General features: G+C 47.3%; 1 protein-coding gene and 1 long non-coding RNA gene across 2 annotated transcripts in view; one reads left to right on the top strand and one right to left on the bottom strand.

The window, feature by feature from the left end:
* Nucleotides 1-12,808, bottom strand: part of LOC144824843 (uncharacterized) — a 30,224-nt gene extending 17,416 nt beyond the window's left edge. The window contains exon 1 of the long non-coding RNA XR_013609146.1: nt 12,719-12,808. This is a non-coding gene — a long non-coding RNA (uncharacterized LOC144824843). The remainder of the gene's footprint in view (nt 1-12,718) is intronic.
* HOXD1 (homeobox D1) lies at nt 11,183-13,744 on the top strand. Its single transcript, XM_078683828.1, has 2 exons — nt 11,183-11,713; nt 12,612-13,744. Exons 1-2 carry the CDS (start codon nt 11,254-11,256, stop codon nt 12,962-12,964), a joined length of 813 nt encoding a protein of 270 aa, XP_078539954.1. The 5' UTR covers nt 11,183-11,253; the 3' UTR covers nt 12,965-13,744.
* The last annotated feature ends 13,471 nt before the right edge of the window (nt 13,745-27,215 follow it).

Raw genomic sequence — 27,215 nt, 5'->3', positions numbered from 1 at the left:
CTTTGAGTCATCTCTTTCGGGTCGATCTTAGTCCATTTAATTGCATATCCGTTCAACTTCTTCAACGCCAGCGACTGTTGATCGAGGGAACTAGATTTTATGGGGAGTATCTCGGCTTGTTTTATATGTATTTCCACACTAAGTGGGTAGTGGTCGCTGATTGGATTAGACCCAATCTTGTAGTTGCTTAATTGCCTTTTATACGAGTTTGAGGCTAGAATATAGTCAATGGTAGACGAACATCCTCGCCCATGAAAGGTGGGTAGAAAAGCCTGTTCCGGGATCACTAGTTCGTTTACAAAGTCAAGATCTAGAGTAAACAGAATTTCGTTTAATTTGTTACCACCTAGGGTGTGCACAAAGTGAGCGATAGGGTTTCCAAGTTCGTTATAGAGCCCACAGTTCCCGTTTTTGTGCTTTGGGCACAATGTGAGGTTAAAATCTCCACCCCAGATGAAGTATATTGTGCGATTATTGTTGATTTTTTGGAATGAAGATAAGTATGTAACTATCACGTCTAGATGTGAGCAACATTCCAGAGGGCTTGAGTTATTGTAGTAGTTTATGAGAAGATATAGATTTCCTTTCGATGCTGTTGTCTGTGTGATTTGTACAATTTGGAAGACGGGTGTTTCCTTTAACAGTTTCACGGTGAGGGGGAGGGTATTGGAAATATAGGTCGTGAGACCACCTTTGGGTCTGCCCATAGTACCTGATAGTGCTGGGGTGAAGAAAGTTTTGTAGCCAGCTAGATGGAGTGGTGTTGTACACCAGGTCTCTTGTAGGCACAGAATTTGGTGACTCTTTGCTGTATCCAGCCATGATGAGGAAGTTATTTTTGTGTTTAGACCTGCAACATTCCAGTAAGCGATGGCAAGTCTCAGGGTTGAGGGTTCCGTCATGATGGGTGCTGGTCTTATCAAGTTGTTAGCAGACGTGATGCCTGGTGTTTGTCGTGTTTTGACACAGGAATATTCGGATGAAACTTCAATGGCTGTGACTTGCTGATGGCACGTTTTGTCCCTGAATGGTCAATCGACCATTTCGAGACAATCAAAACGGTTTCGAGTTGGGAGGCCCTGCCAGCCTTCGTAGGTTTGATAAGGTCTTTCTTGCCAGTAGGGCCTCTGGTGTTCTCTAGGCCTATTTCTCGGTCCACCCCTACCTTCATAGTCATATGGATATTCCGTCTGTTTCCATGGCACTTGATACCATGGCTCTTGGTTCCAAGGTTCTTTAGGGAACTGGTGCCATGACCAAGGTGGGGGGTTGCGTTGTTGTTTAGCTGGGGGATAGAAAAAGGAGAGATGGCAAGCGTCAATCCCCCCTTTTTTTTCGAGCTGAGGCCAGGCACAGATGTAGTCCACTGTTAAGGGATCTCTACATGTTACAATAATGCAATCTCCGCGGATTGTTTTTGTAGTTTTGCCTATCCAGGCTACCCTGCGGGCTGTAGTGACCCCTCCGGATAGGTGGGATTCGAGAGGTCTGTTGATGCTTAACCACTGCATGGCCTTGTTCTTAAGTGACCATGCCGTTTCAGGTGTGTCGTCTGTTAGCTCGGGTACACCTGTGAGGACTATTGTGTATGGGGTGGCTTCCGGAGGCACGTGGGCAGGGCGTCTAGTTGCTACCGGTTTTTTGGATGTGTTTTTAGGAGTCAGTTGAGAGGGCAGTGGTTTCGATGGAAAAATGTCAGCCCTTTTTTCTGGGCAGGCTCTACTGGAGTCTGTATTTGTCAACGGACCTGGGGTATCTGTCATGTCTGGGTCTACGTTTACTGTTTGCTGGATGGATATAGAAGGAGGTTTCTCTCTCTGAGGTTGGGGCGCTTTGGCTGCCGCCTTTGGGAGTGAAGTACTTTGTTTGTGATTTTTCTGTGCTAAAGGCGTTGGATTAGCATATTTCACTGTTTTCTGTAATTGCTCTTGGTGTTGTTTTTTAGGTGGCTGTGAGACATTCCGCTGACCCTTTGTATCTATACGGGTGTTTGTGTCTAGAAGGATCGCCGAGATTACAGATAGCTGAGCTTCAAGATTCCTAATGCTGAGTTGGATAGGCTTTAGGTATTGGTATAGTAAATCTTTCGTTGTGGTAAGAACTTGCGAGGTGATTCTGCAAGTTTTACATTGGTTTTCGAGATGGTCAGTTGAAATTGCCTTGTGTGGTTGGTCGGTTACTGGGAGAAGTAGTGTGCTATGTGACGAAGTGGAATTTGGATGAGTTATCAGGTGTTCTGAGCTCGAGATGTTAGTTCCTAATTCTTCAGTGATTTGTGGATGTTTATTTGGGATTGCTCCTTCCCTTTCATCTTGTTGGAGCGAGTTATCATTCAGCTGGGCGGCCCCCTGAGTATGGTAACCGGCTAAGTCAGGAGTGGTTTCCAGGTCGTCAGATGTTACGGAAAAATCTGACTCAGACTGTGTGACGGAGAGATTAACTACCGACGGTACTGTATTTGATTCTGGAGCTAATAAAATCATTGGAAGAGAACAGTTCTGTGTGCTAAGATGAGTGGGCGAGGTAGCGTTTGCTATAGCACCCAGGGAGGAACGCTTCGCATTTGCGGTCATGAGATCTAATGATACTCTCTTTTCCATGAGGACTATACTCTGGTTTATTGTCTCATGGACCCGCGAAATGAATAGGTCGATAGGACCTGTTACTTGTGCAACCTCCTGTGCGTGTTTGGATTTTGGCTTAGTGGTGCTCCTTGTTTTTGGTGGCATAATGTTACCTGGTGTCGAGTTCAGTGATGGAAAGGAGATGGCCCGGTCCGGTCTCTATCGGGCACTAACGGGCCCGCCCTTGGCCCGGGCTTCGCCCCGGTGTTCGCCCCGCGCGCGTCCCGCGATGCGCGGTCAAGATGGCGCTTATGTGGAGTGCGAGGTTATGGGGGCGTGGCACTGGAAGGGGGCGCGGCGCTCACGGGAAGAGGACCAGCTGGAGATGGTGTTTGCTGGTCCTCGCAGTCCCGGGGCCAGCGCCTCGTCCTCCTCTGCGGCCTCGCGTTGGTACAGGTCTCTCAGCGGCACTTTTGCAGAGAGCTATGCTACTCCTGTAGCAGGGAAAACGGGCAAACAGCAGTCTTGGCAGGAATTAGTCTCCACGAGTGGCACCCGCGAAGCGGGTGCCGCGAGCAGTTGTAGTGCTAGGCTGGGGGCGTGGCACTGGAAGGGGGCGCGGCGCTCACGGGAAGAGGACCAGCTGGAGATGGTGTTTGCTGGTCCTCGCAGTCCCGGGGCCAGCGCCTCGTCCTCCTCTGCGGCCTCGCGATGGTACAGGTCTCTCAGCGGCTCTTTTGCAGAGAGCTATGCTAGTCCTGTAGCAGGGAAAACGGGCAAACAGCAGTCTTGGCAGGAATTAGTCTCCACGAGTGGCACCCGCGAAGCGGGTGCCGCGAGCAGTTGTAGTGCTAGGCTGGGGGCGTGGCACTGGAAGGGGGCGCGGCGCTCACGGGAAGAGGACCAGCTGGAGATGGTGTTTGCTGGTCCTCGCAGTCCCGGGGCCAGCGCCTCGTCCTCCTCTGCGGCCTCGCGTTGGTACAGGTCTCTCAGCGGCTCTTTTGCAGAGAGCTATGCTACTCCTGTAGCAGGGAAAACGGGCAAACAGCAGTCTTGGCAGGAATTAGTCTCCACGAGTGGCACCCGCAAAGCGGGTGCCGCGAGCAGTTGTAGTGCTAGGCTGGGGGCGTGGCACTGGAAGGGGGCGCGGCGCTCACGGGAAGAGGACCAGCTGGAGATGGTGTTTGCTGGTCCTCGCAGTCCCGGGGCCAGCGCCTCGTCCTCCTCTGCGGCCTCGCGTTGGTACAGGTCTCTCAGCGGCTCTTTTGCAGAGAGCTATACTACTCCTGTAGCAGGGAAAACGGGCAAACAGCAGTCTTGGCAGGAATTAGTCTCCACGAGACACCAGTAAAAAACGCCCTCTGTGCCCTCCTCGGGCGAAGCCTCTCCTCACCGCTCCTTTGTGTGCTTCAAGTGGCCCCAAGCTAGCAAACAAGGAGGCAGGAGGGCCGGTGGCAGGTCCGTGGGTGGAGTAGGTCGCCCCGGAGCTTGGGCCAACCTTTTACTGTTTGGCCACTCGGCTCGGCACCTCGACCTTAGGTTGAAGATGAGGCAGAGGTCGGACGGCAAGCGGACTCCCCCTAGACCTAGGGGCCCGCTCACTACACGCTACACGCCGCCTCCGGTGCAATTTTTCGGCCACGGAGCAGCTTCTGTTCTGTTCTGTAGTCCTGCTCTGCTGCTCTGCTGCTCTGCTGGTGCCGCGCACGCGATCGCCACCTAGCGGTTTCCAGGTTTGTAGCAGTGCACAGGCTATCTTCCTTAGCAGGGTGGAGGTCAGCAGGGCTGCATCTCAGTTACAGTTTGCAGATGGACATAGGCTATACACAATCGCAAAATGTAGTTTGGAAGGGACAAAGCACGTTGTGGGACAAAGTAGTCTGTTGGACGTAGCACCACCTCTGAGGTGGGCGTGTGCGTTCAGCATTGTATTACGTTTGAAGCGTGAGAATAGCGTTCTACCACGTTGAAAAGAATAGCGTTCTATCACGTTGAAAATGTGTGGTGGCTGAGTACGCCGTTGGATGACGTTGACGCGGCGTGTGGCGTCTCAGTGCACCACGCCGTGTTGTTGAAGTGCGTGAAAGTACGAGGCCAAACAGAAAACACCCGGGCACGATGTGCACGGCAGGACGGCTGTGCCGCATTTGCAGACTGTGAGGCCAGACAATTTGGGAGCGGGCACACACGCTCAACGTAATCACTGTGCCGCTTTTACAGACTGTGAGGCCACACACATTGGGAGCGGGTAATCGATCTAAAACACAGGTAACAAACTATTTCTACAATTGAGGTTTTGAAATAAAATATACATACCTATTCTAACCATTGCAGACATGTTTGTCATACCCGGACAACGTTGGGACGGGCCGCTAGTTACTCTGATAAACCAACTCATACCAAAAGTTCCATCTCATGTTTGGTTAATTCCAAAAAAGGCAAAAAAACTAAGAGAAACCCAGTGATCATTGAATGGTCATAACACCTACACATTCCACTAGACATTTCCTTCTCCTAAACGACGGCAAAAGGACAACCTAAACGCCCCATGATTAAATGCAGAAACCTTTAAAAAACATCGAATTTTTTTAATTACTAGCACTAAACCTAAACAACGTTGCAGCAACATCTCTAGATGAAATAGCCCCGCTTTTTCTTAAAAGAATAAACAAAAACTTTAGCTGCATTATTCTCGAAGGAACTTATTGAAGAAATGACATTGGTGACAGTTTTAGAAAGGATTTAATGACAGAGGAGCTCCTTAATTTGAACACTCTAAAACTGCCCAAACAAATATAAAGAAACATCCTTAGGGCCCGATCATAAGTCGAGGGGAGTGTAAACTCCGTGGGAGATACCATTAAACTCTATTTCAAACTCTGGGTTGCTCTGCACCTGAAGATACCAGTCATAGTGAAATTGACGACCGCATGATTTACGAGACGCCGACACTCTGTTCGCGGCTTTCACAAATTTTAATTCTTCAAAAAATAAGGGAAACCTGGTACACCTTGGAATTATGATAACTTACTGATATTTGAAAATACTCAAGTCTCAAGCTTGAAGACCATTGTGAAGCTTTATTATATAGAGAATTCTGAACAAGCCCTGAAGAAGTCCGGTCACGGACGAAACGCGTTGGCTATTGGTTTTAAGTATCTCTTGTGAATAAAGAATTTGTCTACTGAAGAAATCTGACTTTGGAATTCTTGGGAGAATGACTGAAAAGACAATGGAACAATATTTACAACATTATTGATACTGTAATATTCACTGTTGAAGTGTGCGGGGTCACTTTGGGCAATAGTGAAATTGGTGCTGGTCTCATCCTGGCAAAAGTAGGTGGAACTCCTTTCTGAAAATGGCCCAGTATTGGGGGAAGAAATGAGTAAACTGGTGTGATATGTCTGCACGTGTGGCATTCCCATTACAAGGTAGGTATCTCATAATGTAAGATAGATACCACATGGGATGGGTCATTCTGAGTTTGAAGACATTTCCTGCCATTACCTTGCAACTTGGAATTGTCCACTTAGAGCCAAAGCATTCTTCCAAAATGAACTTAGCAGTGCTTAATTTGAGACAGTGGTTTCCGGTGCTCAGCACCGGAGCTTAATCATCAACACCGGCGCTTTCCATGAGCACCAGTTAAGGACACATTCATTTATGATAGGCACAGGGAGATTAAGTGATTTGCCCAGAATCACAGGATGTTGAGCCGACAACGAGACACAAGCCCGGTTCCCCTGCTCTGAAGTTGGCAGCTCTGGCCATTACGCTTCATCCTCTCCCCACTTTCATGGTTAGTAGTTGACTATGTATTTGGTGGCGATAACAGGGGGTATGGGCTTGTGAAAGCTGCCGACTGATAGAGCCCCAGCACTTATTTTTTACAAATTAACTAATGGAAAGCCAGATAGAGACAAAACAATACCTGTTTGACGTGAGGAATGAAATTGACGAACCCTCCTTCCACCCTTTCCTGACAGATCTAAAAGTAAATCTGAACAATTTGAGAAATTCTTCCTTGAAAAGATGCAAAAAGAGAGGAACAATCTCTTCATCTATGTTTACCCAGACAATACCTCCAAAATAAAACTAAAAGAGAAATACATGATAGAAAGCAAAACGTGTCCTCCTCGTCACCAAAATGCCAGAACAAACGGAGGAACTAATGGCTCTCATCACATGGTGGAGACCATTTTGCAGCACACCTAACCAAAGCCACTTGCCTCCTGATAATACCTGAAAATCACTAAATCCTCCACAGCAAAATATGTGTTCCAAAATTACTGAAAAAAGGTACAAACCTAACCCTTTTAAGAATAGCCATCTGCAGACATAATGTATCAGCCGAATGATTTGAGAAGATAACAGTTTTACCCTTTCCTGGAAGAACTCTAGAGTGTAGTCAACATTAAACTAAAAGAACCTACTACAAATGCAACCTTCTAGATAACAACCATTACTGCTTTAGAGAGGTGGGCAGCCTTGACAGTGACTGATGATGCACTCAAGGTCCTAGACAAAGGAGAGTCGTGCATTCTAGTTCTTCTAGACCTTGACGCCATTTGATACGGTTGACCACTAAACCCTTACAAACACCCCTTAAAGACAGATGGGGATGGATGACACTGTCACAACCTGGGGTAAGTCTTACATGAAGGATAGATCCAGTAAAGATGGACATTTATGCTGCAGCACTTCGAGTACCAGAAAGCTCTATATTGACCCTAACACCTTTTTATTAATTATTATGTGGAATCTCTAAAAAAAATACATTAGAGAAACAAGCTTAAAAATGCATCATATGCTAATGATACTCATCTTTATCTCAATATTAGCTCAGAGTAAGACTCAGATAAGGTTGTCCAAGCACTTTATAAAATTACACCTCGACGGACACCAAATTCCTTCTCATTACCACTAAGGCTAACAGCAATCCTGCCCGCAACGAGATCCTAGAGTCTAATCCTTTGGGAACAAACCCATGATTTTAACCAAAGCGAAATTCCCTGGTTTTTTACTAGATGGCAACCGCTTTCTAAAACGGTACATAAGCATACACGATTGCTAAATTACACCTCCATATCATTGCAGTCTAAATATATTGTATTGGATCAAGACCTACAAACCCAGTCCAGTCCCCAGTTCTTTCCAGCATGGGCTACACTACCACCTTATGCACAGGCCTACCACAGTCAGAGTTGACTCTGCTACAGTAAGTACTAAACTCAGCACCAAAACTAATATTGAATACCAAAAAGACATATCACATCATATAGACCCTCACACCTTTCCAAAGAAGAGCTATATGCTCTGAGGTGAAAAACATACAACGCCTTATATCATGACTCCTTGGCGTACCTAGCACAGAAACTGAAAGTACAAGGGTGAACCAGAAATGCCTGCAGCAAGGATCTGCAGATGTTAACGACTGCAAACTTCAACAAGCTCTCTGCCAATCATTCTGCAGACAGCACCAAGAATGTGGAACAACGTTCCCTCCAGGCCTCGGGACATCTCCTTCTTACACTTATTTTAAGGGATGGCTGGAAGAATTCTTAAAACACCAACACCATGCTCCCGCCAAACTGGCCTACAAACAGCTTTCCATAAGCCTCAGATCCTTAGGACACTCAATGAATAGCTATAGGGTATTGATACTTCCATAAGGACTAGAGTCCACCAGGCATTGTACATCAATCTGTAAAGTGGAGGACCATGTTACCTACTGGGACTCAGTATAGCAAAATGTTTGTACATGCAGAATGTGTATTGTCATATAGTAATGTATTGTTTGTATCTCTTTGACATCCCAAAGTGTTATTGTACATGCTATATGTAGCGCTTTGACGTTAACAATGACTTGGTGAGCGCTATAAGAAACCACAAAAATAACCCCTTTCCTCTCATCTTATCAAACACTATTTGCCCCTCACTCTTTTTCTCAGTCCCTTGCCCCATATGTCTCCTCCTCATATTTGTTTGCTTTTCCTCCACTTATACCTGTCCCCCCATTGCTTCCTCCATTTCCCTTTTTCAGCATCTCATCCTGTCCCGCTCCCTTTCCCTCCTCACTCACGCACCTCCTCCGTGCCCCTCTACATGTATATGTGCCTTCCCCCATACACCATCTCTCCCTCCACGCACACCTCCCAATTGTCCTGCTCTTCCTCATTTCCCCCTATCTCCTTCTCTTGACACACCCACCCCCTCCCTCCCTTTTCCTCAAGATCTCTTCCTGATCTACCACTCCCTTTGTCGCTCTCTCACTCTCCCTCCCTCTGTCCATCTTCCTTTGCTCTTTCCCTCCTCTGCATCCTTTACCCTTCTCTTCATCACTCTCCCACTCTCTGCCCATCTTCCTTTGCTCTGTCCCTCCTCCTCTGCACCCTTTACCCTTCTCTTCATCACTCTCCCAACTAAGCATAAACAGAAGCGGCATTGTCAGGGGAGCGCCTCTGCCCATTAGCACTGTCTGTCCAGACTTACTAAGGAGCAGCACTTACTGTATGATGAGAGAGAGATCCATTAACTGCAGCCAGGACGGAGAGAGCTCAGATGTGCTTAGGATTGTAAATGATTAAACTCTAAAAACCCGCGCAAGGAGGCAAGAACATGGAGAGGAGGCATGCTGATGCAAGCAAGCCCCGTGCTGCCACCAGAGCCTGGTGACACGGCTGTGGGCGCTGTTTCCTTTTCAGAAAGTCTTCCCACGCACCGCTGGGGCACACACTGACCTTTTGCACCTTGCGGCGGGAGTAGCAAAGGGCCATGTCTTCTGTTAGAGGCCTATCTGAAGCACAGAGGCGCATCGTGGTTGAGCAATCAGAACTCTGGATGAGTGAAGAATACAAAGTAGTGATCGTGTGTCATTGGCAAATTGAGTTGGGGTTATCAGAGGAGAGGGCTGGCAAGCAACCAGCAACACAAATGTCAAATTAAGGCCCGAGATTTTCCGATAAATATGTAGTTTGTCGACCTATGGCCGGGAAAAGAACGGCGAATGAGATGCTCTTTCTTGGTGCTGTCGGAGTTGCATCGGGCACAGAAAACAAGATGGCTGAATTTGGGGTAATTGTCTCGTGTGCAATCCAGGAATTCGTGAAGTGACTTGGGGCGTGGGTGAAGGAACGTGTCCGGTGCTGTCACAACACGCAAGGCCTGTGTAGGCTTTACATTTGAAATGCAAAGATAAGCACGTTTAGGCCCGCATGTGAGGTGCCCGTGGCGCCTCGGGCCTGGCACGTGATAAGCAGAAGGCTCCAGGGGGATTCCTGTAGAGGACGAGAGTTCCCAATTGTTGGAGCCTCCGGCGTGACGTGGTCTTAGGGCATCCGTTCTGAGGTCAGCCTCTGAGGCTCCTGCACCTGGACCGGCACCCACCCCGTCAGAGTAGGTGGAAGATTAGAGTAAAATGGGGGCTATGACCCTCCAAATAAGGGGCACTTGGAATCCCTGGTGTTCACGTGCGCAGGCTGGCTGGAAAAATATTAGGACAGCAGAAAGTGAAGCCTTCCACCCCTGCCTAGGCCTGAGGATGATGATGCAACCAACATGTGCACTGCCGAAACCCTCCCCTGCGCATCAGTTTAATCAAGCGCACCCCTCTGCACCAGCTCTATCACCTTTAGGCACCTTTCACTACCCTGCACTCCTCTGGAATAAGTTCGGCCTCCCGCACTCCTGTTCACTCCCTTACAGTCACGTGCTTCAGACCCCTCACCTGCACCTTTGTGTGCATTCTCACTCCCATGCACCACCGGGCACCAGTTATCTCCCCTGCATCTGAAACGATTCATAGGTTCACTCGTCTGCAAGTCTGTGCATGAGTGAAGTCCCCCCTCTCCCGTGGACCAGTTCACTCTCCTGCATCAGTGTACCCCAGCAACCGGCTTACCCCCGCCCCAGGTCACATCTCTGTAGTACAACACTTAACTATCCCGGGCCCGCGGAGCACACTGTTGCAGTGTGTGATCTGTACACCAATTGACATTTCTACGCCAGACAGTAACATTCCCTGCATCGGTTAGTTTCAATGTACCTTCGTGAGCTGGGCATACATCCGCACTTGTCAACAATACGTCCTCTGCACCTCTGTGGACCAATCACTCCCTGCGCCTCCGTGTACCAGTTCCTTATCCGGTATCACTAGTATCACCCTCTGTATCTCTATGCTCCACTTCACTCCCCACATATGTGTGCCCCACGGCAATCCCCTGAACCGCTGTGCATCCATTTCCTCTCCGCCCCCCCCTCATCTTTTTGCCCCACTTCGCACACATGCACCATTTTGCACCAGTTCACAGTCTGTGCACCAGTTACTTTGCTGCATCTGCGTGACTTTTCCAGCGTGTCAGGATACAGTGCACTCTGTTCTTAGGGGGTCTTCTGGCTGTGTCATGGACGAGAGGGCTGAGCTGATGTCTTCAGCCACAGCCCCTCCTTGCCTGGAGAGATGCTCTGATGTGCTACAGCGGGGAGTGCGCCGCGGCTGGGTCAGTCTAAGGCTTCCTGGCTCCTGGGGCAAAGTTTCCCTGGAGCAGCTCCCATCCCAGGGGGTCTGCTCAGCGCCCACTGATTGGTGCACCCCAGCCCACCGGCCCCGCCTCCGCTATATCAGCCCTCGGCGCTCGCAGAGCAATGGCAGCGCCGAGAGAGCGGGGCAGGTGAGCGCCGCGCATCCATGACTTCCTACCTGGAGTACTGCGGGGAGGCGCTGGCCTTCTCCCCGCGGCTCTGCCGCGCCGGGGGCCCGCGCGCGCTCTACCCGGGGCCGGAGCCCGCATACGCGGGCACTCTGACCGGCCATGGCCCGCCGTACAGCCTGGAGAGCCCGCAGGAGCCCGCGGACTACCCCTTCCTGCCCTCGGGGCCCGAGCTCTACCACCCGGCGGCCGAGGAGAGCGGCGGCCACTACCCCGGCGCTGCCCCGTACCTCTTCGGCGCGCAGTCCGAGTACAGGTACGGGGAGCAGGCGTCCTTCCAGCCCTGTGCCGCCGAGCAGCCCGAGCTGTACCCAGGCCCCTTCCAGAGCTTCTCCCCATCCCCCGGCTCCTACCCCCGGCCGCACACCCCCGCCCACGGGGCCCAGGCCGTCAGCACCTTCGAGTGGATGAAAGTCAAGAGGAACCCTCCCAAGAAACGTGAGTCTTCACAAACTTGTTTGCGCGCTGTTGTAAGTAACTGCAGACACTTTCTTTATAGTTGAAGGTAATTTTATTCCGGAGAGCAAAGACAGACAACCCAACGCCTGCTGGCCAAGCTCTAACTGACCCTCCTAGAATTCCAAATTGAGGCAGAGCCATCAGTATTCTGGAATAGGTGTAAAGGGCATAGAGTAGGAAAGGTCATAGAGAGACACAAATGCAAGTAGTTTACAACACATCTTCCCTCTTTACAAGGAGAATGAATCACGACACATTAACTGAGAAAATTATGAGACATAAAATTACATAAAAAGATTAATTACAACGCTCCTCCCTGTCCAGTGAGTGGGCTCCTAACCAGAAATGATCGTGGTCCCCCGCTGTCCTAACATGCTTTCTCCTTCTAAAAATGTCATCGCCAGTATACAAATAACGTTACCTTTTTCTACGCAAAACTCTCTTTTGTCTCTCAAAAGTCCAGCTGGCATGTTCTACATTATAAGGAGAATTGCGTGGGGTCAGGAGAACAAAGTTAACTGTATGCGCTTGCCTGCCACTAGTACTTTATTGCACTGTTTGATCACTTTTTTAGTTAAAGTTTGCCTTAAAGTGCATCCTCGATATGATGTGCATGTTCCGAGGCAGGTGGAACTCCCAATTGATATATGATGCTATTGTTGCGATTTGTGATGTCTAGGCGCACTTCCGCTGTCACTAGGGAAAGTGACAGCTAGAATATAAATACTCGCCCCGGGCTATATCTGTTGTTTTCTCCAAATACTGTCCTGTGCTCATTGTACTTCTCGGCCTCGCTTCACATGCCGCTCTGTTGCTGTCTCTTGCACCGTTTCCATACAACCGTACTGACTTGACTGTCCCTTCCTCCTCCTCACAGACACGGCGGCCGAGTACGGGCTCTTCGGCCCTGCCGGCACCATGCGCACAAACTTCAGCACCAAGCAGCTGACCGAGCTGGAGAAGGAGTTCCACTTCAACAAGTACCTGACCCGGGCCCGGCGCCTGGAGATCGCCAGCTCCCTGCAGCTCAACGACACTCAGGTCAAGATCTGGTTCCAGAACCGGAGGATGAAGCAGAAGAAGCGCGACAAAGAGGGCATCTCGCCCACCAGGCCCGGCCAGGGGGCCCTGGCGGGGGGACACAAGCCCGGGAGAGCGGGCGACAAGTCCGAGCCCGGCTCAGGGAGCCCCAAACCCTGCCCAGTCCCCGCGGAGGGGCTCGGATTGTGATTGGGACAAACGCCGGGACAGGAAGTGACGCCTACGCGCTGTGCGTACGGGGACTCTGAGGAGGCTCGTGCGACCCGGAAGGACGTGTCAGCTTTGCTCATCCAGAAGCTAGTGAATGGGATGAGACTGCACTGATAAACTTCACTTTTGACGAATTCTCGTGCTCGACTATGCAACGCGAGTAACTATGTATTGCCTTGCTGCAGACACGTGCCAGTGTCTGTTGAGAAATGCTGCTTGACCAATATGTTTAATGTTATTTATTGTTTGATAATCAGTGGCTGGTGCGGTTGGAAAGACAGGGACTCTTTAATTTCCGACTCCAGTTAAGAATTCTATGTATACTTGGATGTGACTTGTTCTTTTCAGGGGTTAAAGGTCACCTGACATCAACAAGTTGTTTTATCTTGTGGTTTGTTGGCAGGATATGGGAATCGTCCCTTTTAATCAAACCAAAGAGACTGTGTGAGGTTAGCACAGTCAGTTCGATGCGTATACAATTACGTCATTTGCACTATAGATTATGATGATTGCCTTTATTTACATTGTAGGAATAATGCACACCATATGCACAGATGAGTCCACATTCAGGTTACCGATATGTTTTTTCGTTACAAACAAGGGTGTTCCATAGCACACAAAGCTGGAATTGTTAGTATATATTTTGTACACGATAAATAGATCGCCCGTCATGTCCAGAATTATTCCTTTATGCAAGGGAATGTAATTAATTATTTGTTTTTTTATAAAGAAGTAACGAATAAATAAATATTTGCTACAAGTCGATGCTCTAGAGTTTGTACAAGTTTCGCCTGGTGTGCTCGAAAATTCATCTAAAACGAATTCTTTCAAAGGCTGTTTCCTGAATGGATATACTTGCAATAATGTTTAGATCTATATAACGGAAATTCTTTACTTTGCACAGTGACGCGTTTGTTTTTCCGGAGAGTGGGAATATTCAGAGTAACAGCTAAACCTCCTGGATTTTGTATAGTACTGACCTGTGAGGATGTGATTTTGGAAGCTGAGTTGTCGCGTACGGTCACTTTACCCCTGAAAAAGGGCAACTGCTCATCAAATAGGGTAGTCTGGGGCTCCAAGAATGGCCACTTTCAAAGTCAAGAATCACAAAGGATTAGCCGGGACAAAGGGAACACGTGGATGCTTTATTCAGCCTGGTTCAGGGGGTGACAGGTCTCAAAGAGAAGCAAAACAGGAACCGGGCTCGGAAGGGCACAACATTCCAAGACGACATTTCAAACACTCTTGAAGGAAGCATGGGGTGCAAAGGGTGGGGCTTCAGCAGACAGATGCAGCGTTCACCGGGCTGTCCTTATACTGCATTAACTTTTGGCAATGTTAAAGGGCCTGAACTTTGCAGCCAGGATTAGATTTCTCCCGGGTTGACCTTATAAATACATTGCCACTTTTGGGCTTATAATGGTTTCGGGTAGGGGAGGGGGCGTTGCAGCCAGGCCCCATATAATACACTATTACGTTTTTGGGGCGGTTTAAAGGGTTGGAGGATTCAACCGGATGTGCCGAGAATTCACTGGTCTCTACTTTTTGGGGTGTCTGCACTGAGATAGCAGCCATGACTCGGGTGTCTTTAGAACATACTATGTTTTACCTTAACTACAATGCGAGTCGAATATTTTGCAAAGGCCCAAGGAACCCACTGATGCAAGCCCACACCAAGGGTCCTTATCACAGTATATCTTTCTGATAAGCCCATGTTACCCAATGTCCACCTTCAAGAAACTACAGACTTGCAAAAGTGCAAAGATAATGTCATTTTTATCAGAAAGTATAGCACTCGAGGCATGTTCCGTGGAAGAAAATGTGTATTTAAATGTAAGTTTCCAAATCCTAATACAAGAAATGAACTAGATGTTGCCCTAAAGTAAAATGAAAACTGCGAATTAGAAAAAAGTTTGTTCAAGCCAATGTTCTTCTTATCCCCGTGACCATCTGCCCTTAACAACCTCATGCTAATTACCTGCTGGCTGACACCACTGAGGCTCCTGGGTGAGCTGCTGCCATTTCAAAGGGTTCAGGGTTTGACACATTTACAATGACCTCCGGTAGTGCCCGAGTGCCTTTGATATGACAACTCCGCCCTCCTTTGATAAGCATCAACACCGACAACTACCCCATTGTCTGTTGGGGGGGGGGGGGGTGGACTCTTCCAGTACACCAAGAAAGTCTCCCTTCTGTGCCTCACAGGAAAACTCGCGTTAAAACAGTACATTTAATCACTTCTGCATGCCGTATTGTACAACTGAATTGCATTTCCACATGTTTGAATAGTATGCCCCTATATTGTACCCCATGTGGCCTATGTCCACATGATTATATAGGATAAGCCCGTCCCCACTTAAGTTGTTCTGTGTGACCCTCAAGTGCGTAGACTTGTGCAGGGGCCTTCGCACGCACTCCTTGTCACTGTATAATCCCCACGAGCATGCTGGCACAGTGTGAGCTGCTTCTGGCCGCTGCAGGATGCTACAGTGTTGGCCTCGTGTTCTCATGACTGTGCCAGCGGAGCCTCGCGTCACTAGATTGGTACAGTATGAACCTCACGGCCCTGGAATCGCACAGCGTGAACCTTCTCCGCAGGACTGGACAGGGTGTACAATGTGAGCGCCTAGACATGAAGGCGTGTACTGTGTGAGCCCGCTGTCCTTACCATCGTCCGGTAAGAGGCCCACGTCTCTAAGAATGGACGCTAAATGCGAGTAGCGAGGTGTGTAAGCGTTGGCATCTTCACTAAGAAAGTCCGTGTCTAGGGGTGTACCGTGCGAGCCTCACACCCACGGGTGTGTGCACTAAGGTGTGTCCAGGGTGCCAGAAAAAGGAATCCACTTAATATAGTTTGTAAACAAACAGGTAAGAGTGCAGTAAATTCTTCTCCTCACCTGGGCTGAGGAAACAAGTTCTGTGATCAAGAGGTTTATATAATATATGCTTATTTTTTCAACGAGGTGGGCGACGCGCTCTGTTCATTTTCCCCTCCCAGCTGACAGTTCCTAGAGGCCGATCCTCCGGGCCTCTGGGTTCCCAGTCGTTATTGAGACATAGGTTGGTGGGTGACGCGTTCCTCCGTGGTACATTTACTTTTCGAGGTAAGATGACAACTAGATGTTGCCCAGCTGCGTCTGCAGGAGGGTCCCTGTCCCTCTGCAGGCCTCGGCGGAAGGAAGGGTCACTGGGAGTTCAGAGCAGACATAAGAGCGGCCGGATCACAGCGCGTCCCCACATTAGCATTCTGGCCTTTGATTCCAACTGGCCCAACAAGCGCCCGTACAAAACACCAAAGCCTCAGTGAGAGCTCAGCCCCCGGATTAAGATGTCGCGATGTGTGCCTGGCATGAAGATGCATGTCAAACAAGGAACAATGGCTGACCTGTGCCTACAGTACCGTGCCCGCCCTGCCCACGCCAGGCCTGCATCAGGTTTGAGCTCTCAGGGGGGAGTGTGAGACGCTTAGTGATTTGCTCCCACAAACTGAAAGCACTAATGACGTCATTTCTGCTCCTGCTTATATTGGAAACCAATATATTTACTTATTGTTATTTCTTGGAAAGCGCTTCCGTACCTGGCCAGCAGAACGGTTCCAATACACAGCACACACACCTCAGTGAAACTACGTTCCCAGAGTCGCCATTTTAGGGCAAGGGGTCAAACTAAGAGATAAATCCCATTTTTATCTTCCTCATAAAAACGTGGTTAGGGCTTAAGGCACGAGAAAGAGTTGGGTAATTTTCTCTCTCCTCATTTCTCACCTACACTCGTCCTCCGATTTTGACAAAGTTTCCGTGGGACCGAACAAAGACTTTTATGGGCGGGTAAAGAGTATGTTTGCCACCGATGGATTGACCTACATCCCGCGATGAGGTGTCCGTTTGCAAGTGACAGCTCAGCTTTGCCCCGAGAGCGTTCTGGGAGAAGCAGCTCTCTCTGAATCCTCTCAGAGGTGTACTTTGAATTCATGCCACATGCACTGCAGCCCACACATATTTGCTGGCATGTGCACATGAAATGCACCACAGGCTATGCACTGACGATATTTTACAGAGAACAAAACATGTGTTGGAGTTTTTTTTATGAAGCAGCACTTCTACAGTTTACAGACACTGGCCCTGACCTGGATTTCCCTCATTATATAGTAGCTAGAGCACGAGAGAACCAGCAGTAAAACAACCCGTCCAAGGCTCACTGTGCCCAGAATATCAAATCAACCCTCAATGGTCACCCTCAAACCTCAGTCACTCTCTCTGCCTGAAACTCAAGCTACCTATATGGCCACAGCCACTCAATGAAACTAGAAACTCAAGTACCCTACAACGATGAGGCTGAAACCCCAGGTCCGTGCTATGGCTAACGACTGGGGCCATCCCTCAATGAAAGACCCAGTGAAAGACCTCCCTGTTACTAGAAACTCAAGCCGCACCGTTAGGACAGGACCCAAACTTTAGTCATTAGACAGACAAGCCACATCTTTAGCAGAGCTGGCCTTTGCTAAGATAGCTTCCTTGTCAGAAACAACATTTGGCGCCCAGGCTGCTGCTAGTAACTAATGCATGAAGCAGCATGGGGCTTCCCTTTTCGATTCACAGGTCAGTTGCTAGCTCACATCAGTGACAGGCCTTTTGAGCACAAACATTTCTGCTCCTCCCCAATTCTCCGTAATCACCCACATCGTACTTCCTTCACACTGGTGACAAGTGGTGGTTTTGGAGGTGAGGTAAACCGGGTCTGAACATGGGGGAGGGTGTGGTGAGGGAGTGGGGGGTGAGCCAAGAGATGGGAGGGGAATTGTGGGTGTTAAACATGGTGTCTGTAGCATGTTAGTAAAACAAGATTAAACCCAGTTTAGGCAGAATTACTGGAGCCATGTCAGCGGGAGAATGCTTTATAGAGACAGGTCAGTGCGTCCGTCCAAAGGCTGGTGCCCTGGGCCTGGGCACAGCTCACCCATAACACAAGCCGTACCTGCCTTTAGGATGAGGCCCAAAGCCAGGCCACTTACTGTGATTAGAAACTCAAACAACAATTCAGTGAGGAGGCCCTAACACAATTCACTCACTTTTCCTAGAAATGTAAGGGGTGAGGAAAAACCCTAACCACTCTATGCACTTCACCTCAGTGACGAGGCTCTAACTCCAGTCACATGATGTGCCTCGAATTCTATTCGTCATACCTCCAGTAAGATTCCAAAACCCAACTCCCACTCTGCCAAGAATCTCATTGAATATCCTGCAACGACCACTGATTACGTCAAGAGTCTAGAGGCACATGTCAGACTGATAGTTGTCTGAGCTTCCTATAATGATGGCGTAAACAAGCTCTTAAATATTTGGAAGTGATTATGAAGCATTGACGCAAGCATTCGTATCACATTTCCTGTTGTTAGTAATATTTTCGTTTTCACAAACACCATTGTCTTGATGGTTTTCAAATCCTCTTTTTATTTCCATAATTTTCTCACTGCATCTGTGTTTAGTGTGTGTGTGTGTGTATGTATGCACCCTTTGCCATGGAAACTGTCACTTTGCTGCTACTGGTTTCTGGTTTTCCAGGAATGAAGGGGTGAAACAATCAGAATTATGTGAGCTGCAGTCTCTACCATGACTTATTGCACTGCTAGTGCTTCTACATCCCTGGTCCGGCATAGGCCCTACTTTGGGCCTACACAAATCAAGCTCACCAGAGCAGCCAAGCCAGCAGTTTACAATCAATCAGCTTATGGCCAGGTAGCGCTAAATAGGTCACCCTGGGTTCACAGAGTGCCAGGTCCCACCCCCAACAAACTCTGCTATCCGTGTCCTCCCAACTGTTCACTTTCGTAAGGGACAAGCGTTGGCAAAGCCAATCGGTCTTGCGTTTATAATGTGAGTGCTGAATTGTTAGCTTGCCAATCTTGGTGTGTTAAGTATTGTTTAAAAAAAAAAGTAAAATCACAGAATTTTTCAAAGGAGTGGAGGAAAAGGAAACACATTGTAGTGGGCTGGCTCCACGTGTTCAGGTGACATAGAAGACATAGCCGAGTTAAGGGTATTAAGATGATAGGTAGAAGTTACAGCAGGCCCCACCAAGAGCAGCCTTCCAACTGACCACACTCACACACCAGGCACCCAAGCATTCCCCTCATGTCACTCACACCAGCATTCTACACGGAACACTAACACCGGCTGAGGAGCTAGTTACAAAGAGAAAGGGAACATATATACATAACTTGAGGACTCTACACACATCTTTTGGTATTTCCAGACTGTATACTGAATTCAATGTTCCCATTCTTTATAAATGGCATGAATTATTTTTCCAATACTCCTCACTCAGGAAACTGAACACAAACTAAAAAGAAAGAATAAGGAAGAGTCAGAATGTAAAGGAAAACATTTCCCAAGGCATAAAAAAACTTCCCACAGCATTTAGCCATTTGTCCTCTGTGGTAGTCCAGGGGGCAGGTATATGGGCCTCCAGGAGCACGGTCATGTTGAGTAAACCTTGTGCCTCAAGAACCAGGTGAGTGAGAGCAGCATATGGTCCTGCGCCAGTGCCATAAAAGCCTTTTTGTGCTAATGCTTGTACATTCATGCAATATGTGGAAGGCAGGCGATTAAACAAAAACAACAATTAAACGTCTGCTCTTCAGCCATACCACAGCAAACATATCCCATTTACTCTGCTTTAAAAAACAACCTGGGAGGGAGGGGGGGCAGAACACAGTGGAGGAGAGAGCTAGAAACCACATGCACTCTCTTGGAGAGATGAATGAAAAAAAAGCAGTTCCCTAAATGGGAACAGTGGAACGATACAAGTTAGCCAACCAGAAGCATTTTAAAGAGGCGATGCTCCAGGGGAGGAATAAACAAGCAAGCAAACACACATGACAATAAAGCCACCCAATGATAAGCAATAGGCAGGTGGGAGCCCACTGTAAATCCACAATAGGTCTTTCGTAAGCAAACAGCTCACTCTTTCTAGTAGGCAAGATCTAAAAAGGCATTGGCAACTATCAGTCAACTCAACTCTCCCCTCTGATTTTCTCTTTTTTACAGTGGGCATATAAAGTGATCTGGTGGTGAAAAGGAGCAGCAAGTACAGAAATGGAAAGTTCCGTAGCATCGTAATGCTTTGCAACTTTGGGTACATTAAAAAAAAACTTCGCCCCCTTCACAAATTACAAGGGGTCCTGACTTTTCAAATAAATGCTTTCACATCCATAGAAGGAAGGCCTGTCTGTCCCAATATAATATTTTGCTTGAGTCCTGTGAACACACCACCAATGGGGCAGATAATGTACCCATAGTAGTTATCTATCACTTGTCACAGACATAGCCCCCCCCCTGCCGATCTAATTTATTCCGTCTCCCAAGGCATACAGCCAAACTATCCCTGCTTGTCATAGACAGCATCACTATTTCTTGGTGAGTTGATGTATCCATTGAAGTGCAGAGAACAGCACAATTCCTAACTGGATGCAGGCTACGCAGCTACCGCTCACCTACCACAGAAAACTGCTATCCATTAACAACTGCTTTAGCCATCACTCAAAAATACAGCAGAGCGAGCCCTCACTTGTAACAGACTGAAGATCTATTTTGGTTTGGCTGATTATCTATTACCTAGTGCCAACAGAGCTAGGCCTCATTTGTGGCAAACAGCAATGCCATTCCTTTCTATTCAATTCAGACTTACGTATATAGCGCCTGGCTACCGTCCAAGGCCTCCCAGCACTATGAAGTTTACTGAATTGAAATCCAACACCTTTGCTAGTGTTCGTTATTTTCGATTGCCATTATTTGTATTTTTTTTGCAAAGTTTCTATTATTTGAATAAAAGTATTGCAGTTTATGTAATTTTTTTATAATAATTATATTAAGTGCGATATATGTTTTTGTTATATATGGTTGATTTATTTTTACCTTTTAGGTTATCACTAAATATTTTTATAGTATATATATATATATATATATATATATATATATATGCATATATATATATATTGTCGCTCCAAGGTTGTCCACCTTTGAGTAGCACACGAGCAGCAGCTTGATTTATGTATAGGTGAGGACGGGGATCCGCTTGTAGATGCCGCTCCGTAATGGATCTGCCCGACGCGTTTCGAAGCTCCATATGCTTCTCATCAGGGGCTTTAACGGAAGCGGTGTGCGCAACCGCTAACCCACTTCTCCATTTTCCATATGACACACCCACCAATGGGAGGCTCAAATGAGACTGTGTATTATGGGAAGTGTGGTGCGGAAAGCACATAATCAAGTCCTGTATGGACCCCGCAAGTGGGCCCGTCCTCGATCCCGTGTACGGCTGCTGTTTCACTTCTGTGACCCCCAAGGATGACGGGGAGGTGCATACTCCGCGGCTGGACGGCCACGTATAAATTGTCGCTCCAAGGTTGTCCACCTTTAAGTAGCACACGAGCAGCAGCTTGATTTATGTGTAGGTGAGGACGGGGATCCGCTTGTAGAAGCGCCACAGGAGGTATACACAGGTGTGGGTTCAACTTGACTGTGTTTGTATGTGCATCTGATGAAGATGCTGGAGCACTGAAATGCATTATGCCGCATTGTCCTATTAAAAGTCTCTAACAGGATTCTCCGTGTGGCCTCTTGCCTTTCTACATTGGAGGGGTGTTGTTTGGATATATATATATATATATATATATATATATATATATGTACAAAGAAAAGCTCCACGCGACCTCCAGCAAGCCACAGAGCAACGCCGGTGAAGAAGGAGACACAGATTCCCCCGTGTGGCCTCTTGCCTTTCTACATTGGAGGGGTGTTGTTTTGATATATATATATATATATATATATATATCCAGCAAAGAGTTGCCTGTTGAGAGAGGACCGCACTCAGGTGAGTATCTGTATAGCTTCTTTTTATTGACTGAAGGCAAACACAACAACATGGTGCATCGCAAGAAAAAGTAAACAGTCCACCCAAAGCGTTTCGTGCCTTGTGGACACTTCTTCATGCGGTTGTGGGCTGACGACCAGTGAAGAAAGCAGCAGTTTCCCAACACTCCTTAGTCAGTTGGTGTGTAAGCGGCTGCATGAGTTGGTGAATAGCTACATGAGTGTCTATATGGGTTATTGATTTGTTGTCTGAGTATCTGTATGGGGGCCTGAGTGTGTGTGGGTGGGTGGGGGGTGTGTGTGTGTTTGTGCATAGATGTGTGAGTGGGTGATTCACTTGGTGTATGCGTTCAAGAGTACATCTGTGAAGGGCTGTATGGGTGGGTGAGTGTATGTATGGGTGTGTTGGTGAGTGTTTAGATGTCTCAGTGGTACATGTGTGAGTAATGATATATGTGAAAGGCAGTATATGTGAGTGTTGGAGTATATAAATGACTATATGTGAGAGTGAGTGATTGTGAGAGTGGCTGGATGAATACGTGTCTGCTTGTATTACCTATTGTATCAGAATGTAAGTATGTGTTTGTATTTGTTTGAATAAGTGAGGTGGTGTGTGTATAACTGTATAGGTGAGTAAATGGAGATGTAATTGATTCTTTGCATGACTGACTAGGTGTGTGAGTAACTCTATGGATGATTGGCAGTGTGTGAGTGTCTGTATAGGTATATGGATGCATATGATAGTGCCGTATTGATGGTTGACTGCATGTATGAGTGACTGTATGGATGAATGAGTGGATGTGTGTGTAGACCTAGGAATCAGTGTGTGGGTATGTAGTAACTGGTATTGGTGTGTCTATGGTTTCGAAAATGGTAGTCTGTATTTTAGAGTGGGTGTATCAAAGGTTATATTAGGGTATGAAGAGGTGCATAAGATTATCACATGGATGATGTCATCAGTGATGTCACTGATCATGTCATGAATGATGTAATATGTGACGACATCAGCAGTGCTTTGCGGGGGAGCGAGTCAAAGTTAGCTGAACTAACTATAACGGCCGAATTCTCTGGTTTTGTACAAGTGAAATATCCAACTAACTATAACGTCCCTGAAACCTGTGTTTTTTTTCAGTGAATTTCTAAAGTTTTTTAAATGCTAATTTCTAACTATAAAATCCCTGAACCCTGTGGTTTCTTTAAGTACATTTTGAAGGTTTTTTAAATGCTAATGTCTAACTATGCCTACAGAGGTAGGACATGTGCAGAAAGAGGAAGAAATGCGCTCAAAGAAGCAAGAGAAATGCATAAAGAGGCAACAGAAGTCCAGAAAGACGAAGAAAGGTGTAGAAAGAAGCAAAAGACGTGCACAAAGAACCAATAGTGGAGCAGAAAGAGGCCTTGTTGCAAAGTCATCCTGTGCCCCCAACTTTTTGACGGGTACTGGTGGTAACTGACTCTGACTAACCAGGCCTAGAGCCAGTGCAATGCTAAAAGACGCACTGGGCCAGGGACAGACTAATTTGCATGTAGCCAGGTTCTGAACTGGGATGGTGCAGTGAGCTAAAAAACGGTGATGGATCAAGCCCTGATCTTTTGACTGGGTAGGAGTGTTCTGCTTAATTCAGATACTCTGTCCATCACCACCCCCCTTTTATTAATCACAAAAAACAGAGCCTTGGGAAGCTGGCAGTCCCTGGGGCTGCGGTGGGTCACGTGCCCCCCGCATACAATTAAATAAGCCCCGGGGACGTGGCAGTTCCCGGGGCAGCATGGGGGGTTTGGGACCCCCGTAGCATTTGTTTTTAAAGCCCTGCATACAATTAAATAAGCACCGGGGAGGTGGCAGACCCGGCAAATTAATTACACATTGCCCCCGAGACCTGGCCCACCCGGAGGCTTATATAAAATGGAGCGCAGGAGGCAACGCTTCATTTTTTAAATATTTTTTTCGTCCAGATTCAGACAATTCTTTTTTAAATGCTTTCTTTGACCCTGGGGGTCCTTGTGGGACCCCCTGAGCAGGCCTAGAGGGTCAGGGTGTTTGTACCCTACTCCCTTTTCTTGTTTTTCACCTTTTTTTAAACTATTTTCTTGTGACTCGGTTAGTGAGTCACATGATGTCTGCCAACACTTCCTGGTTTGGAGAGTGAAGCTTGTGCTCGGGAGGAGTCGCGACTTCGCCTCGGTGCTTAGATATCGAACGTTTTATTTTTTTCATTTCTCAGGAACTACTGAATGGATTTACACCATTTAAAAGAAAAGTCGCTTTCTGGACCAAGACCTACCTTTTTGCGAAATTTGGTCTAATTCCGTTCAGCAGTTCAGGCTATAGCTGTGTCTAAAGTTCCTGCGGAAATTAACATGGAGAAAACGTGTTTTGGGACCCCATTTTTTTCTCGCCCCCGCTTGACGAATCACACCGAAACGTTCAAGACAGGAGCTGACCGGAGCAGGCCATTAGTTTTGAAAATTTCGCAAAGATTTGTCAAACGACGCCAACGTTATTGGCAAAACAAAAAACGCTTTTTGAATAGAAACGAGGTCCTAACTATAACCCCTTCATCCAGAAGTAAATCGGAGGGTCACATCAGGGAAACCAGGAAAGCTATTTTTTTAAGCTGTGGCATGACTCGTTTCGGCAGGTATGCCTTTATTCAAATGCCAATTACAGCACTTGTTTCCTCCAATCAGTTTTAAATATATTCAAATCGTTCTCCCGTTGGTGGCAACCCAGGTGGACCAAGATGACAATCAGAGCAAGCCAACAGCCCACATCGGTGGACTTACAGCTCCCAGCAGGCACCATTCCCAGCAGGCACCATTCCTAGCCAACCGGGTGAGTGTCTCCTATCGGTCCCAATTTCTCATAGTGAGTACTGGATCCGTTTATACAGAACTTAGTAGTCCGCTGATTGGTGTAAACACAGCGTTGCTGCTAAAACAAAATCATTTCCCTGGTCCCCCAACGCCCAGCCGCATGTATCCAGTGATCCTGTTCCTCCGTGTAGTCACGGTCTGCAGCTGTAGCGGTGTCTTGCTTGCTCCAGATGCGGCGGGCCAGAGTTCATCCAATACCTTGGGTCCTTCACAACAACAATGTCCTTGTGACTCCGGCCTCGTAATGGACGGGTCCCCCCAGCGTGCCAGGGGCAAGAGCGCAAAATATGAAACATACGATCTCTTCATCGAGAAGTAAATCGGAGGGACACAGCAGGGAAACCAGGAAAGCTATTTATTGAAGCTGTGGCATGACGTGTTTCGGCAGGTATACCTTTTTCAAATGCCCATTACAGCACTAGTTTCCTGCAATCAGCTTTAAATATATTAACATTGTTCTCCCGTTGGTGGCAACCCAGGTGGACCAAGTTGACAATCAGAGCAAGCCAGCAGCCCACATCGGTGGACCACAGCTCCCAGCAGGCACCATTCCTAGCCAACCGGGTAAGTGTCTCCTATCGGTCCCAATTTCTCATAGTGAGTACTGGATCAGTTTATACAGAACATAGTAGTCCGCTGATTGGTGTAAACACAGCGTTGCTGCTAAAACAAAACCATTTCCCTATATATATTTATAATGATAAAAATTAAAACACTTTGTATATTCCTTTTATTTTTTAATTAAGTTTCATACATGTAAAAAAATATATGATTGACAACTTTCAATTTTAAGTTATTGTTAATATTTCAAATGTAATATATTTTTTAATTGTGTGACAATTGTTTTTATGTTTTTTAGAATATATATGTATATATATATATACATATATGTATTTGTAATTAATAGTATTTATTTTTAATTATACCATCAATAGAAATTGATGGTATTTTTAATCCGGGGCTTTGTTCTCAATTGCACGCTGTGTTTTGTGTGGCATCATGTTTTGTTCATTTTAAAAAATTCAATTTTTACCGTAAATCGCAGTGAGTACTACTGCAATTAACTTTTATCCTTCGTGTACCGCCTGCTGGTCCCCGGTCCGCCACGGCTTGTGCCGGTTGTTGCGGAGGGACACTCAGCAACGGAACACACAGCAGCGTCACAGAGCTGCCCCGCCCCTTCCTCCTACATATTTCCTTCCACAGCGCGGACGCGCGCAGCTAGAGCGGCACCCCTGTTGTAAGGTGGTCGACGTGCTCTGTTTTGACCTGTGCGAAATTGTGTGGGAGAGACACTGCTTTCATCTTAATGTTTGGCAATGATTTAAAACCCTAAAAACACATTTTTAATCCGGGGCTTTGTTCTCAATTGCACGCTGTGTTTTGTGTGGCATCATGTTTTGTTCATTTTAAAAAATTCAATTTTTACCGTAAATCGCAGTGAGTACTACTGCAATTAACTTTTATCCTTCGTGTACCGCCTGCTGGTCCCCGGTCCGCCACGGCTTGTGCCGGTTGTTGCGGAGGGACACTCAGCAACGGAACACACAGCTGCGTCACAGAGCTGCCCCGCCCCCTCCTCCTTTATATTCCCCACCACAGCGCGGACGCGCGCAGCGGCGCGCCAAAGGCGAGCCCGTCGGCGCCCGTCCGCGCCAGGACGCCGCCTGGCGCCCCCACCCCTGCCCATTTCTCAGCTGTTTAGCGGTAAGCCCTCTCTATCAGCCATTATGTTCTACTACTCTCGAGAAGAACTATTTGCCCTCAATCCCAGAAATGTGTCGAATGTATGTAAAGTCCAGGCTGTGCAGAACATACTGAAGGATAGTACTTGTAAACCCACTGCCTCCGCTACGCCCTTACTTGGCCTGGCTCGTTCTGCCCCTATGAACCCGGATGCGACCAAAGGATGCATCCAGATATCAGCTCTATACCTCAATACTAGATCCATCCCCAAGCATGCCCTTGAGGTATGGAGCCTTTTAGACATGGAGCGGCCTGATATCTGTTACTTCACCGAAACCTGGTTACATAGCCTAGCCTCTCCTGATGTGGTTACTGCCTTTCCCCAGGATTACCATCTTATCAGGCAAGATAGAGAAGGTAGGAGAGGTGGAGGTGTTGTGGTGGCGGCCAGACCTCCCATCTCCATTACCCTTCTCGAATCTTTCATCAAACCGATGTTTGAAATACTAATAGTCAACATCATGTATAATAAAACATCACTGGGAAGGGCAGCCCTTGTTTATAGACCTCCGAGAGACAAAACCAATTTTGTTAGTGTTCTTCTTGACACTATAGCTTCCCATGTATTGGCGAAAGATAATTTTATCTTGATAGGCGATTTTAATTTTCACGCTGAACTTGCCCATGATGAAGATACCTGCCATTTATTCTCAACCTTAGATACACTTTCACTATCTCAAAGAGTCACCGGACCCACACATCAAGCGGGGCACACTCTTGATTTGATTTTTACCAAT

This window comes from Lissotriton helveticus, chromosome 3_1, assembly GCF_964261635.1.
Source record: "Lissotriton helveticus chromosome 3_1, aLisHel1.1, whole genome shotgun sequence".
Classification (NCBI taxonomy): Eukaryota; Metazoa; Chordata; class Amphibia; order Caudata; family Salamandridae; genus Lissotriton; species Lissotriton helveticus.
This window is presented reverse-complemented; position numbering and strand designations above follow the sequence as displayed.